Here is a 17,343-nt window from a genome sequence, read left to right as displayed (position 1 = left end):
CAGTTTCATATTTGTGGTTTCAGGTACTTTCGGTTCAAAAGGGAAGGGTCCGACGTGATTGCACAACATTCCCTTGAGTTTTCCGCATTGGAAATTAATGATATTACTCTAATGTTTAAATAAGATATTCACTTTGATCAGTTTTGGAACAACTCCTTTGTATGATTTTTTTTTAAAATGAAAACTTTACCTTGGATTTTCGGGATGTTGCAAGTTGGTATCAGAGCCTTGGTTTGAGGGATTCGGGCACACTCTTGGGTATGTAAGAACTCAAAATGAGGAATTGGTAACCTTTTGAAAAAAAAAAGTTTCAAAAAAGATTTTGTAATGAAAATAAGTTTCTGAATATATTTTTTTATAAAGAAAATGGGGTTGTGATGCGTGTAATCAGTAGAGCTCAAGTAAGTAAATCCCAAAATACCCTTACATCTTGATGTGACATATGATATAAATGTTCACATGCTTGGATAATTCTAGGGGTACTTTCAGGAATTGCATGATAGATCGGCCTGATATGTGATGACTTGTATCCTAGGAAAATTGAATGATATGCTAGATTTTGAATCTATATTAGTAGAAGTGATTTCTAAGTGTATGTTTTAAAAATTGTATACTTTTAGGATCATAGAGACCTAAAATGTTTGATTTGGCCTTATTTCCTATTCCTTGTTTGGTTATGGTCCTAGGGTATAGTTATTCATTCGACAGTTTATTTGATCTTGTGTATAATTTACATGCATACGACAACCGACAGTGAGAGTGGAAATTCCTAGCATGGGTTGTAGTAAGTGAGCTTGGGATGTCATTTGTTGTTCTGTAGCTTGGAGTATCATTGCATGAATTTTGCTTTCTTTGTGCTTTTTGGAACTCTTAGTGGTGTGAGTTAACTATTAAGTGAATATGTTAAGTCATATGTTGCAATGGCTAAATAATCTCAGAGTGATGGATTTTACTCGATTGCATAAATCTCTTTTGAGTCCATCCATTGTAGACTTGAGTCTTTTACTCGAAGGATTGTCTAAGATTTGTTGCATGTGACTGTATTCATGAAGTAGTTAGCTGGCATTAGTAGGAGTTCTTCAACAGCTGATGGCATGGTGAGGTCGGGAACCTAGGAGAGCCTAGGAAGTGCTTTAGTAGGTTGGGTTGCGCTGTTTAGCAGGTACTTGGAGTATCAATTTTAGAAGGTGACTTAGAGGATTCAAAATAACTCTTGAGGAAAGTATCGATAGGTATAAAAGGTAATATTGGGCCCGTACTACTAAAATCACAGGATCCATACTCGAATCTATGGGAGTCACAGAGAATCTAGGAAGCCTGTGTGAAGAGGATTCTCTGAGTATGTTCCAATTATTGTATGATCGCTTTTCAGTATGGCGATGAGCACTGGTGGAGGAGGTTCAGGTTCTGGTTCGGGCTCATGTGCTGGTACTAAGCCGATGGATGAGCAGGCACGGGACTTCATCTCATCGGAGATCACTTGCAACATTTTTTAGCAGACTCCTGTGATCTTTGGTTCGGTCAAGGAGGGGATTATGGAGATTTTGGATAAGCGTCTGGGCATGTTATGCACAAAGATTTTGGCTATTGTAGGGGCTCACACTCTTTTCTTCTGCGAGTTTCGTGCTTGTAGAGCTCCCGAGTTCTTTGGGGAGAAGGACCCAATTTCTAGTAGGAGGTGGTTAGCGGACATGGTGAACACTTTCCATACAAGCTTCTAACCCGAGGGGTCGAAGGTCAGATTGCTTCTTGTCTTTTGAAAGATAGAGCCCGAGATTTGTGGGAGGAGGTGGACTTCGTATCGGAAGGCGATACCATTGCGACGATGACTTAGAAGGAGTTTGCGACCCAGTTTAGGGCAGAGCTTGCACTAGCTATAGAGGTGCAAAAGTTAGCAATGGAGTTTCATAACCTTTGCCAAATAACTGAGACTGTGGTAGAGATCATTGTTAAGTTTAGGGAGAGGGCTTTTTTGGTTCTATAGTATGCCACATACAAGGAGATGAAGACGAGAACGTATCATGTTATGTTGCGAGACGATATAAGGGAGTTCATTAACTTTTTGGCTTGTTGGAATTTGGAGGACATGATAGCTAGAGCCCGAGAGTGGGAGATTGATTTGGAGCACCTCGAGAAAAGGAAACCATAATAGGTGTAGACCGTTAGGGGTCTTGCAAAGAGAGCCAAGACTTTTTGATTAGCGAGTGAGAGGCCAACAAGGTCGATTTCAATGCAGCATGTACGAGAAGCAGTGCGATGGAGTTTGTTGATCTAAGGGTTCAGGTTGCTACAAGTGTGGCCAGCTTGGTCATGTTAGCAGATATTGTCCACAGAGGACGTGTCCGTTATGTTTCCACTGCAACCAAATGGGCCACAAGAAGGCCGACTGTTTGATGTTGTGGGACGGAGTAGTGTATGCACTTTCTCCAGTTACTTTGAGGATCACTGATGGTCGCGAGGGTAGAGTAGGTGTTCCCCTAGTGAGGAGCCGAGAATTGCAGTCATAGGCTAAGAAGATCCGAGTTCCACTTTGATCGGTTTTGGAACAACTCATTTGTATGATTTATTATTTTAAAAATTAAATTTTTACCTTGGATTTTTGGGACATTGCGTGAATCCCCCCCCCCCCCCCCCCGGTTAATCCTTTATCATTATCATCGTCATAAGTATCAAGCTGATCATCATCTTTAGAAGAGTCACAGTGTAGTACTATTTCTTTACCATTCTCTCCCTTTTTGGCATCATCAACATTTTAAAGAGACCCTAGAGGAGTTCTGAGTGGAGGAGATGGAATTAGGGAAGGAGGATTTAAATGAAGGAAGAAGTTGAAACAGAGTGCGAGGATTGTTACCAGTAGGCGTTGGTGGCTGATCATCGTGTTGAGAGGTGGAGGGAGAATCTATTTCTTTAGTGACACCACCATGGATCATAAGCGCTTTATGTGAGCCACATCAGCTTCTACATTGCTCAGATGTTGTCCCAGTGACTCAGTCAAGTTGACCAACTGTGTAAGCTTGGAAAGCACCATTGATTGAAAATCAAGTAAACTTGACTCCCCCTAAAAAGTTGAAGCAACTTGAACTGGGGATGATCGAAGAGAAGTAGCAATAACTTGAACTGGAGATGGTTGTGGTGAAGAAGTAGTAGCATGAAGAGGAATGGTTGACTTTTAGCTAAATTCACCAAAAGGAAAACTATAGTACTCTTTAAGATAAGAATTTTGAGAAAAAGAATGTCAAAAGTGGAGTCTGTACGAAAGAGTTACGATTTAATGGATAAAATTTGTCTTTAGAAAAGTACGCATTGATGTATCCATCAGGTGTTTGATGGATAAAATTTATTGTTGTGTTTGCATGCACACATTGGATCCTAGAAAAATCCCACAAACTATAGGAAAAAGTCATAGCATCTAAGTTAACCCTGTAACTATCATAACCTCTTCTAGTCTCAAACACTTGTCCTTAACTATGAATTATCAACCAAAACCTACAATCAATTATACAATTAGTAACGATCATTCTAATGAGTAAGATAAGTGTTAGAATGCACAAAATGGCAACTCATATTCTTCCCAAAGAGATTCCATCTTTCACTTTCCTCAACACTATTGAACAAACATTAGAATTCCATCTTTCACTTTCCTCATTAATATGAACAAACATGTCTAGGATATATATATATATATATATATATATATATATATATATATATATCCATATTTCTTCAAGCATGGTGATTAAATGCTTTTACCTAACATCCAATTATAATTGAGTTAAAGCAATTTGAGATCACATTCTAAACTGCTTTACACGCATAACCTAATAAAAAAAGGCTTTACACCATGTTTTTGTTTTTTTACATAAAATATTAATATGTAGAAGGGCTTACACTCAAAATGTTTTCTATATGCTTCTTGAAGTCACCTTCCACATAACTCATAGAGGCAGTCGAAAAAAACTTCTTTTACTCCAACCCTAGCTATGAAAGCTTTCCTAAAATTGGCATAAATGTGTCTAGCAGATTGTTTGTGCTCAACACGAGGCAATATATGATTTACTGATTCCAGTAGACCCTACAAGACATATATAAGATTATTAAGCATATAAATCGAGGAAAAGTGTGTACACTTGTACCTTTTGTTAATCTGATATCACTACCAAACCTCTTCCACCATCAAACTCTAAATCATCCCTTAGAAGCTCAAGAAACCAAGTCCAATTAGGCTTATTCTCAACATCCACAACAACCCAAGCAATTAGGCAGACATGATTATTGGCATCTCTACCTTTGGCTCTTAACAACTCATCATTTACTGCTCCCTTGAGAAAGCACCCATCCAAACCAATGACTGTTTTGCACCTTATTTTCCATCCTTCACTTGTAGCTTTGAAACCAATGTAAAACCTGTGATTTTTTTCCATTTAGATTGATAGTTACACACACTTTACAGGTAGAGACTGGATTGGATCTTAACAACTCTTGTGCATAATACCATATTCTTGCATAATGATCAGTCAATTTACCTTCAATTATCTCACAGGCCCATTTCTTTTCCCTACGATATTGGCTTATAAACACAACACACCTAAACCTTTGTTTGAGGTCAGTAATCATCTCTTTAAGCTTTACCTTTGGTTTTATTTACAAATGTCATTTATGTAGTGTATTTAAGAGTAGCCATTGAGCCAAATCTAAGCTTCCTACCACAAACATGAGTAGCTTCTAAACTCTTAATCTGAAAAGATCTTTCATTGAACATCCATGGGGCATACAGTCTAAAAGGGCAAACATTGTTCTCATTCCTCTTCCCACATCTTGAAACTATGTTGTTACTATCACACTTTTCAAAGTAAAGTTGATACCTTTTGTAGACTACATAGTTTTGGATAAAAAAAACTTTAGTTGTGTAACAGGCTCAAAAATGTCACCAAGCTTTTATTCCATGTTATCCCATCTTGTGTTTGGATCATATATTATGTACTTGTTTTTCACCTGCTCTTGCTCTTCTTTATCACTTTTCCAATCATTCACATGATACACTTGTGCTCTTACTTCATCAGCCATACTAAAGTTTCTAAGATTTTCATCAATTAGTAGCACATTAAGAATAAGAAATATGTCCTTACATTTGTCCTTTGAAGTAACGAACTCTTGCTCTAGTTCATGGTCCGTGTAGATTCCATGAAACTTAAAATCCATCTCATTAAGACCAGAGCAAGGCTCTGTAAACCAACAAATGGGTATGTGTAGCCTTCGTCTCTTGAATCCAAATCCATCACACCAACTTGAAAAACCACACATTAACGTTGACATCTCAAGAACAAAAAAGATAAACCACATTTACTGATGAACTGCAAATTAGCCTGTGAAATCGACTCTCCGATAACCTTAAATTACACATTTCCGAACACTTTTACCATAAAATTGAACCCTAATCTTCAAAAACCCCTTAATTTGAGATGTTGTCAAATTCCAAGCGTTTATGAGTGTATGTATACGTTCAGGCCCGATTTTGAAGGGGGGCACAAGGGGCAGTTGCACAGGGCTCCGGAAAAAATAGGGTCTGAGTTTTAATTAAATTATATATCTAATAACTAAATATATATGAATTTAATCAAGATATTACACAAACTTTGTGTAGCCCAGTTGGCAAAGGCGTCTCCTTTATTCAAAAGCAACATGTGTTCGATGCCTTTTCACGTCATTTTTGGATGTTTTGAATTTAAGGTACAAATTTGACAATTTCTTTATGCCATATATTTTATAATCAACCACTCCTTCCAATATGTTTAACAAATGAGTTTTCAAAAGTTACATAATTAGCCCTTGAATTTTTTATAAAATTCCATATGTTTCTTTTTAATTAATTTATTACTTTTATGTTTTCCTTAACCATAATTCACCGTCTTAAATTTGTTTTTCCTTATATATATATATATATATATATATATATATATATATATATATATATATATATATATATATATATATATATATATATTAAAAAATGGTATTTAGGTCCCCATTTTTCTTCTTAGCACATGGTCCTTAAAATCAACGATCCGGCCCTGTATACGTTTATGTGCAAAAGGTGATGGTAGAGTGATATGTTTGCTTCACCTATAAGGCGGACGTAACGTTCATTAACATTGTTTGCTAACTTATTCATAAAAGGCCACGCAGTTATGGGTAACCAGTTACACTTGTTTACATGTTCAAACCCAATAAACGAACCAAATATTGAAAATGCCAGATTTTATTAACCCCAAAACATGTTCAAAGATAAAACCAATATTTTTTTTTTGGAAATCCAACAGTTATGCCATTTGCCCATAAAAAAGGAAATCATATTCACATTCCAAGAGAAGTGGTGAATTCATATATGAATACACTTATATTTATATTCATATATGAATATTACTAATCATGTGGTGGATTCATATATAAATATATGAATATTACTTAGAGAATCTCCTATGGGAGCTTTTTTTATAGTGTATTCTTTTTAAATGTTAACTTATTACTTGGAGCAGTGGACTTATTTGTTTTTTTTATTGATCACTCAATATATATTGAGTGGTCAATATAGTTTGATGTTTAATACTTTAACCCATCATTCTTTAATCATATTGAATTTTGCCCCTTAATTATATTTTAGTTTTAAATATTTGTAATATATTTACTAATTAATTGTTTCTATTAAATATTTAATAACAATTCATTTAAAAAATGTAAGTTTTATATCAATTATATAGCATTTTGAATAATTATTTATTTTTATAACTATGACATATTATTTATTTTTTCCTATTTTATGTATATAAAACAAAAACCTAGCATAGTTATATTTATATTTTTGTTTGTTTCTGACATTTAATATATACTATATGTTTAAATATCGACTAATTAAACAAAGGAGTTTTATAAAACATTTTAGATAGATAATGATAGATTAGTTAAAAAAAAATTAAAAGCTATTGGAAGAGGTTAACCGTGGGAGATGTTATTTATTTAGAGGTTAAAGTTAGTAGAATAATTAGTTGACAATTTTTTTAAGTCATAACATAGGTTAACCATTGAAGATGCTTTTATATTTATATTCATATATGAATATTACTCATCCTCCGTTGGCCCGATTCGTTAGATCCTTTCATGGCAAAAATAAATGATTGACTGAGAATGATTCCATCATTCTCAACCTTTTTTATTTTTTTTCAATTGAACTTATATATATATATATATATATATATATATATATATACATATATATATACATATATATATATATATATATATATATATATATATATATATAAAGTGTGGAAGGAGTTATGAATAGTAAACTTATGCTGCTTCAGACTTTGGCCACAACTCTTTGTGATATTGGCAGTTTTGGCCCCTTTTCATAAATTAAAAACTTTTGGTGGTTAAAGTTATTACTTATAGAATTCCACCGCCTATAAGCTCCAATGATTTTAGTCCAACTACGTAACACTTGTCACTCTTCTTCCACACCACCGATTCAAACCCTTAAAATGATCTGTTGCTTCTCTTCTGTTTCTTTTGAAGGAAATGAAGACATAGAGGGCTTAGATAAAACCCACAGGCATTCTCGATTCCTCTTCACCATATTCTTTCCTTACTCATACTGGCCTCCCCTATTTCTTCACCATCGTTTTCAGATTGACTCATCTGGTATATTCAAGGAATAGTTGCAACCGATTGTTAAGCATCATCACCCTTTCTCTACCGCCTCCTTCATCGAATCTGCATTGCCTCAGCTTCTGCTTCATCCGTCGTTTTCATCTTCAATATGCCACAAACGTTATCGGTTCTAAGTTTGTCTTCACAGAGCCCATTATTTTGTAAGTTATGTATCTGATTTGTGCTTGGTTCTACCTTAGGCGTATCCCAAAGGCAGTAACCTCTATCACTAGGTTGGTACTCTCTTCTGTCACTAAGGTTAGACCTCCTCAACTCAACTCTTACCGTGTGTTTCAATGTTTTTTTTTTAATTTCAAACTTTTTTTCTAATTTTTAAATTTGGGCGTTAAGTTCATTTGATTGAACCCGATTAATAGCTTCTATGGTTGATGCGTCCATACGAATAAGGGGTTTATGAATTCTGTAATGGTGTTTACTTAATTTCGAAAGCCTTCAGAAAACTACCAATGTTTTTGTGTGGAATGAGGAAAATATGTTTGATGAAATGCTTGAGAGAAGGTATTCATATGTTTATTAGCTTTTTCTTGATTTGACTTTAACTTTATAACTATCATATATGGTAAATATTTTTCTTCATTATATTTAAAAATTATAGCAATCTGTACATTAATACCTTCCCCGATATTTGACCAAATCTTATTTATTTAATCAATTTTTTTTGTTGAAACTAGGATGGTTTCTTTGATTATCTTTAGAAATTTGGTGTTCTGGTGACATGATGTAACATCCGAAACTTTAAAAAAAAAAATTAAACTTTTCAAATACCCAGAAACCACCACTTATTACAGATTGTTTTCAAAATAGTTTAACATCAGAGAAGTCCCAGAAATCATAACATAAAATGTGAGGAGGTGTACGATCAACTCTTTGCCTTTCCGCGATCATTCAAAGTACTTGAAACAAAATCCACAACTGTAAGCCTGAAGCTTAGTGAGTTTCCCCCAAAATACCGATACATAACAAATAATACACATAATGACAACATGCAATGGGTCCACAACTTTACATACTGGATTACCCCTGAGCCCACAGTATGAGTCTGGCTTGCCTATCAGGCCTACAATTCAAATTTGGCATGCTCTCGAGCCCACAACATATGTTTGGCTTGCCCTTGAGCCCACAACTTATGTATGGCCTACTCCCTCAGTCCTCATATTGGAATACAAATGATTAGCCCTTAGTACGAGTCTGGCATGCCCTGTCCGGCCCTCAGCTCATATCTGGAATGCTTATGAGTCCTCATTATGAGTCTGACATGCCCTCCCTGGACCTCAGCTCATATCTGGCATACTCCAGGGTTTTTTGGCTACAACATGGAGCAGTACGGCCCCAAACCAACCCACACAAGATGTCGAAATGTAAAAAATAAATACACATACAAATAATCAGACAGTATCACTGGTAGTCCTACAGATCTACCAGACTAGCATATCAAACTAGCATGTATATCTAATTCATAACCAACATATCAATAACTACTAGGATATCAATCTAATGTGTCGGCCTTGGTGCCGTCGACCCTTAAGTATAGTGAGGAAAACTCACCTCACAAGTTGTGTTGAACTGGTAAGATCAAATCCCAACTCACGGCTCCGAACTTAACTTCCTACAACCACCATGTGACTAACTTAATTAAAATCTCGAATGCCCAAAATGCCCTCAGAAGTCAGACTTGGTCAACCACGGTCAAACTCAAAGTCAACAGCCCATGCTGACCCAACTCGTCGAGTGCATCAACCGACTCGTCGAGTTCCTTCAGTATTCAGAAAACCGGGAAAGCCCGAGTCAACTCGCCGAGTCGTCAAGACAACTCATCGAGTTCATATAATGTCTAGACGATCGGGGAAGCCCCGAGCCAACTCGCCGAGTTGGCGAGGCAACTCATTGAGTTTTACTAGTCTTAACACCTTCAATCACTTTCCAAGTGAATCTAAAGCCCCAGGCTATAGGCTATAGATCTGGTCCCCTAGGGTTAAGATACCCAGTAAAGTTGCTAACTTTACATCCATGCATGGCATCAAGGGGGCTAAAACACTCAAACAAAGCTTATTAAGGGACTTAGAGAATGAAGGAGGGCCAAGACTTGATAAAGTTGGCAACTTTAAGTCCAAGGAAGCCATGAGATGTCCAAATCTGAAGTCATAGCTTCATGACATGCTTAAATCCAAGAATGACTCCAATATGAGCCAAAAATGACCATAAACCCTTAAATGAAGAGATCTAGCAAGTAAGTGATCAAGGTAACGACTTTATACCTCAAAGTGGCTGCAACAATAGTGAGGATCCCGGATCTAATGCCTTCCACTCAATCCAACCTCTTCAAGCTCCAAGTTCCTTCCAAAAGAACACCAAAAATCACTCTCCAAGGCTCTTGCACACACACAAGAAGAGAGGGAATGCACGAACTAGGGTTTCTCTGGATAAGGAGACGATAAGGGAAGCAAACAATGAGACTTAAGGTGTTTAAATACTGTGTAGCACCCAAAAAATTAGGATTTCATAATCAGCCACCAACTTATCGAGTTGGGGCTTCCAACTCGTCAAGTAGGTTTTATAAAGTATGCGGCCTTCTTGGTTTCTACATGATGAGTTGAAGCCTCCCAACTCGTCGAGTTCTAAATCGAAATGCATAAAATCCTTAAAGTTCATGCCTGGAAATCGAGATGTTACACATGAAAATGGAGGTATGAAAACACATATATGCCATCTTATATCTATTTTTAAAAAGACGCTTTTAACCTTGTGATTTGTGTCGATTTTCTATAGAATTCACGAAAAGACGACTCAGACTTAAAGGCTTTAGAGTTTGATCTATCCGACTTCATAAGGCCATGTTAGTTTAATGTCCAATTTTTTCAGTAGAAAATTAACTTTAAACTTCTCAAGAATGAGTGATTTTGTACATAGTATAATGTAATCTTTGTGTTTTTTCTGCGCGAAGGAAGTTTACTAAAATTGTTTGAAGTGGGATAAAAATGAAGAAGATATTTTTAAAGAGGCATATTTATTCTAGGATTGTAATTTTATTCTCTTCAAGCGACATCAAATTACAACATGTTGATTAAAACTAGTGCTTTTATATATTACGTAATGCCTACAAAAGGTAGTATCTAATGGTATTCACTATTCGTTTCAAATAGGATCATAATTTTACAACACTTTATGTTGTTAATATATATTTAAATATTAAGCTAATAAAAATTATCCATTAAAGATGCTTTTAAGTTCTAAGTTCATTTTTTATAATAAAATTTGATTGCGAGCCAATCATACAAGCTTCCATAAACCCTGCAAGAAGCTTATGGCCTGTTTTTGGCCAAAGTATACAAAAAACTCTGCTTTGCATACTAGACATTTTAGTGATTACATATTTGGTCAAAAGGATCATAGTATTGTAGTACTATATTCACCGATCGCATTTTAGGGCAAAATAGAATCCTATCTAAAGCTTCATAATCTATCACAAGATGAAGGCACATATGCAAGGTAAGGTTCCTGTCCATAAAACCGTTTGTTCCTCTTTCGTTTTTATTTTTGTTAATTTTTTCAAAACCTTATTAGTTTATATAGATTTTCATTAATTTTCCTAATAATCATTCACTTTTATGAATTTTTTTTATTTGCATATCGTACTTGGCATAAAACTTGGAATGGAGTCTGAAGAGGCAATATCCAAAGGGAAAACTCTTTTTCTGCTATAGAATGTTTATGTGTATCCTTTGCAGGGCCAACGAATCTTCTGACCCTCCACTTGTTATTAAGATATTCGTTTGACTACCTTAAAGGCTATAAAAAGCATGGCATGGCACACTTGTTTCCAAGTCATCATCTAACACCTATAGATTATTCATGTTCCTCATTTTTCTTTTAACATTAAAAAACATGTAAATTGGTTGCTATTTTTTTTTTATTTAGAATAAAGTACGTAGCCTATAATCGTAGAAAGATGCAATGCAAGTACGTTGTTGTTTTCCCAATTTACCCTTTTTTACTATGATATACACCCAACCCATAGTTCGGAATAAATTCTAGAATCATGTATGTAAGATTTGCAATTGTCACCTAAAAACTAATGACTTATATGTGTTTAAGGTTAAAAAAAGGACAATCTTATCCCTCTCAAACTTGATTCTATGCTAAATGGAAACCACATGGATATTTTTAGAACTACTGTTGGTGTAGAAACATGTAATAGCAACGTAGTTGTACTTTTTTTTTACCGAAAATAGTGATGTATCGTCCATGATGGCATTGTACTTTTATTTTTTCGCACCTAACGTAAACCACTAATAATTGCAACGACTACTTATACCATAATTCATTTTTAAGCATCGTACTTTGAGAGGCAACCAACTATTGCGTCCTACTTTCGTGACACACCAAACATCAACAAAAAAATATCTGGCCTGTTCAACGCATGAACCTCTTCCTTGGTTATTATTATTTTGCATGTATAGTAGAGGAAATAAATGTTCATTTTTCATAAAATATACAAATCATACTTTTTTCACTTTAACAACTTGGTCTAAGGTGATTTGAGGCCCCAGGAAAATTATATATGAGGCTCTTCAAAATACCAAATAATTAAGTAATTAAAACTGAAGTATAATATGGTTTAACAATTGTATTAGAATAATGTACATGTGCAATTGAAGCGACATCTCTTCAATGTTTTTACCCAACCATTTCCAACAACATGTCTTGCCTTATTAGATGGGATTTTAGGATCTTGAGCACACAAATGTAATAGCTTTTGTACTGATGTAGCTGGGCCAAATCAGGCTTCAGAACAACTTGAGCAACCTAAGAATAAACACTATTTCACATTGTCTTTAGTAAAAAAACAAAATCATACACGAAATCTTGATACTCATATTAAATTACATCTTATAGTCTATAAAATAGAATAAAGAACAACACCTATAAAAAAATTCTTGAAATCATATCAAATTCAAAAGTCCTCAACTCATTTAACCCTTAATACCCTTCAAAATAATAAAAACTCAGCCTTTTTAGAAAGTGATCAATTGATCATGGAAGATAAATCATGAAAATCAAAAAACTAAATTGAAACTATAAATAATTATATATCCATGAAATAAATGTTTGAAATTAAACTACCATTCAATAAGAATCTATTCATATCAAGCTCATGGCTTCTCTCTCATATTGCATCTACCTTTTCCACATCTTCATTCTTTCTCAAACTAACCCTATCAATGAAGGAAAGGGAAGTTGACAATGAAATGTTGTTTGGAATTTGACCGGTATAACCAGAGGCATTGAGTAATGTCAACGCCTGGTAAATTGTTGTTGGAAATTCGATCGCAATTCCTAAAATCTTTAGGGCACAAATCAATGAAGTAATTCAGACTCATATCATGATATCAACAAAACTTTGGGGAGCAAATCAATAAACTAATTTTGACTCACATCAATAGATTGTAACAAGTGTAAGTTTTGAAAGTGATATGGGCAATGCAGTCAAGAACCCATTGCAACATAAATTGATGGAAGTGAGACTCCGGAGAAGTTGAATATCATCCGAGACACGTCCTTCACTGAGATTCCGACATGAAAGATCAAGCTTTTTGACTCTTAATCGGACCTAAATACAAATTTTCATGGTTTAAGTTAACCCAATGGTTGTTACGCTTACTGATGAAGAACAAGCAGATTATAGGGATTATAAGGTTGATTTACTTGAAAGGAATGCATTGAGGAATAAAGAGACTATTCCAATTCTGTTGTTTTCGGTGAGAGGATATAAATGGTGGAGGCGGTGGTGAGAATGGAGGAGGGAAGAGGAGTTGGTGTTATTATAACTGGTAAAACGACTAATTTAACAGGTAAACATTGACTTTATACACCAAAATAAAAATAAAAAAGATAAGTGATATTTTAAAACTGAGGTTGTAGAAAACATTCGGCGTTAACTAGTCAGTGGATTTTGGTTAAAAGATTAATTGAATATGTGGTGATTAAGCGGGGGATTAAGAGGGAACCCCAAATTGCTAATTTGTTAAAAAAAATTAGAATATAAATAATATTATAACAAAGTTCCTAAATACCACTAATATGATAACAAAATAGGTTAATGTAATTAATACAACACTAATCATTCAAATAAATAGTGTCTATTGAGATGAAACTCTTTTAAAGTGTTAAAATTTCATCATTTCTTACTGCTTTGCTCATTTTGTAGACATCAATTAATCGTTAGGCGCCTTGTAGTCAGCCGGGTAGCACCTAGGAGTCATCGAAAATTAATCGGGACCTAATCAAAATTTTTACAACACTTTAAAACAAATAACAAAAATTATATGGTTAAAATGACATTAACCATACATACTACTACAATTACTACGATTATATACTACTACATTACCTTGTTTTTTTTTTTAAATAAAATTTATTAAATCATTTATAAAAATAATTTAGTAACTAAATATTACTGTTATATACTACTACAATTATTACTGTTATGATTCCAGTTTTTATTTTTTATTTTCATTTATTATTATTTTTTTTATCTACTTTTTTAATTTTCATTAATAAAAAGTAATTTTATCAAAACTTAACATTTTTTTTCTCACGGTGATGAAATATCGGATATTACGGATGAGTCCAAAATAGAAATTTCAAAAATCAAAATTTATAAGAGAAATGATTCTTTAGATAATAAAAAACAAAAGGAAATCAAATCACAATTCACAAACTACGATCTTTTAGTATTGTTTTTAGTTTTTTACAGATTACTTAAGGCGGGGGTCGGTAAACCCTAACAAGTTCCCAATTCGTCGACTTTTTACTCCGACAGATAAGCTACGTGGTCGGTCCGATTGGTATGATGGGTAAGTTTCTACTTCATAAACCTCCATGTTTTTGATTCATTGAATGTCCTGTGTGAAACATATTTTGTTTGAGTTGAGTTATACTGTTTAGGATTCATTTGCTCCTTCAGTACGAAACGTAAAAACTGTTTTGTGTAGTCCTCAATCATCACGTATATATTCACTGGAAAACAAAAATCAGGAAACGGATTTTGTGAAGATAAATAAATAGCTAGTTGTTAATTAAGAAGGCAGCAAGTATGAAGGGTATACTATATTATTATATGGTCATCTACGTTATTTTAAGTTAGGTTTTGCCAGGGGAAGCCATTGATGTACCTAGAAGCTTGAGGATAGGCTAAAATTGAACCCAAAAGATTTTGTATCCCTGTAAAATGCAATTAACAAATAGAGAGTAGGTGAACCCATCTAGGCTATTAAGGAGATTGTTAGAAAGGTCAAGTTGCTTAATTTTTCTTATTGCATTCCATTTTGTATTGATATAACTTGTTCCCATTTTTTTTTTCTTCTGAATATGATAACAGAGATTAATAAAAGGAGGGTTCTCAGTTGTGGTGAGGAAGATAGAATCAGTAACTTGCCAGGTCACCTGATAGACTCGATCTTAGAGTGGTTCCGGAGTGAATTTGCTGCAAGGCTAAGCGTTTTATCGAAAAAGTGGAGGCACAGATGGACCACAATAAGGACACTGGTTTTTGATAAGTATTTCTCCACTAAATTTGCAACAAATGGATCTTTAGGTTGTAATGGGTTTATAAGGATCATAAACACAGTCTTGATCCTTCACAAGGGTCCTATCTTGAAATTTCATCTCCATATACCAAACATATCTCTTCATAGCTTCCAAGAAGTCGATCAATTCATCGCACTCCTATCAAGAAACAGTGTCAGGGAACTCAAGCTTACCAATTCAAATCAATGTTATAGACTTCCTTCTCATTTGTTTTCTTGTCTAGAGTTGACAAAGTTGGAACTACAAAACTGTTTCTTTAAGCAACCACTTGAGTTTGAAGGATTTCTCAACCTTGAAGAACTTCTTCTGGAAGATATTGACTTTGGGGCTAACTTGTGTGGAACTAAGATCAACCTGCCACGGCTTAAGAAGTTGTCCCTGCTTAGGTGCACAAATGTTTACAATTTCAACATCAAGGCTACAAAACTGCAGGATTTGACTGTCGTTGCTTGCCCTGATGCCATGTTGCTCCAGTTATTGGACAGTTCTTGTCTTTTTGTGGCTTGGATTAATTTTGAGAGACTCGTAACAAATTTTGTACGAGTGAAAAAAATTAATTTGGCCACAATGTTGAGTAACTTGCCCAGAATTGAATACTTTTATATCAACAGTCATTTTCTTAAGGTAAGCTTTTTATGCTCTTGGGGGGTATGTAATTCTCATGTTTTTTTGCGTAAGTTAAAATTTAACTTTCATTCCACCTATATCTATAACGAACTTGAACCCTCGAATTCAAGGAGAATGACAGTACTGGATATCACTGGGGCCTTCGGTTAAACAAATATATATGTAAAATCATTATTTATCTATTTTGTTATAATTGTAAATTTATGTATATAAATAATAATTATTATTATTATCACTACAAGAAATATACCCTTTACCGGCGACACTATTACCGGCGACAAGGGGCTTTAGCGGCGACTCTAGATATTGTCACCGCTAAAGCCCCTTGTCGCCGGTAATAGTGTCGCTGGCAAAGGGTTGGCACCCGGATCCGCTCTTTCCCCCTCTGTTGCATATGAACCGTTCGATGAGATATCTAATCCAACGAGTGGGGTGTCTTATCGTATCTAACCTAATAGCGGCGACATATTTGTTGCCGCTAAAGAGTTAAAATAGTCGCCGCTAATAGTTAACGAAAAAACACGCGGAACCCTTCCCTCCAGTTTGTCGCCACTATTGCTAAAAGTCGCCGGTAAAGGTCAAGTTGTCACCGCTAAAGGTGTCTCCGCTATTGCCTCTCGCAGATAAAAAAAAAACGCACGACGAGGGTTCATTTCTCCATTTCCTTTCTGTTGCGGCTTCTTTCCTTCCCCAATTCCAGCTTCATCCGATTTTAAGCCTCTATTTCTCCATTTCCAAGCAAATTTCTTCCCACATTGTGTCCTATTAAGAATCTAGGTGTGGTTAAAGTTTTGGGAACAATTTCTAACTCCATTTCTTCAACAAAGGTAAGTTGATTTTGTAATTTCCTTTTCAATTTGTATGTTAATTTCGATTTTTAGCTTCATCTAGTGATTGAATGGTAATAAATTGTTCATAAATTTGTTTTTGATGGTGTTGTTTTGGATTAAGTGTGGTTAAAGCTTTTGGGACCAATTTCTAACTCCAATTCTTCAACAAAGGTAAGTTCATTTGTTGTATATATGCCAATGTATGTGTATTTGATTTATATGTGGTATATGAGTACTTGGTAAAAATGATATGTATTTGTTATAGGTAGGATGTTATTGTGTGTATATGAATGTATGTATGTTTGTTGTAAATGTGGTATATGATTGTGAAACTTTTGTATTTGGTATAAATAGGATGTTATTATCTATATGTGAAATTATGTGTATTTGGTTTAAGTAGGATGTTATTTTGTGTGTATGTGTATGTATTTGTATTTGGTGTATATGTGGTATATGTATGTAAAAGTATGTGAATTTCATCCTCTTATATATTATGTAAAAGTATGTGGTTTTAGTATAAGTAGGATGCTATAATTGAAAAAAAATTATTGTTATAATTTGAAAAAAAAATAAA

At 34.5% G+C, this 17,343-nt stretch overlaps 1 protein-coding gene across 1 annotated transcript; it reads left to right on the top strand.

The window, feature by feature from the left end:
- The first annotated feature begins 13,495 nt into the window (after positions 1 to 13,495).
- Positions 13,496 to 16,089, top strand: LOC145059908 (F-box/FBD/LRR-repeat protein At2g04230-like). The gene is made up of 2 exons (XM_079007674.1): positions 13,496 to 13,574; positions 15,104 to 16,089. Exons 1-2 carry the CDS (start codon positions 13,496 to 13,498, stop codon positions 16,087 to 16,089), a joined length of 1,065 nt encoding a protein of 354 aa, XP_078863800.1.
- The last annotated feature ends 1,254 nt before the right edge of the window (positions 16,090 to 17,343 follow it).

The sequence above is a fragment of the Lactuca serriola genome, chromosome 1 (assembly GCF_051521515.1).
Source record: "Lactuca serriola cultivar US96UC23 chromosome 1, Lser_US96UC23_V15, whole genome shotgun sequence".
NCBI classification, from domain to species: domain Eukaryota; kingdom Viridiplantae; phylum Streptophyta; class Magnoliopsida; order Asterales; family Asteraceae; genus Lactuca; species Lactuca serriola.
This window is presented reverse-complemented; position numbering and strand designations above follow the sequence as displayed.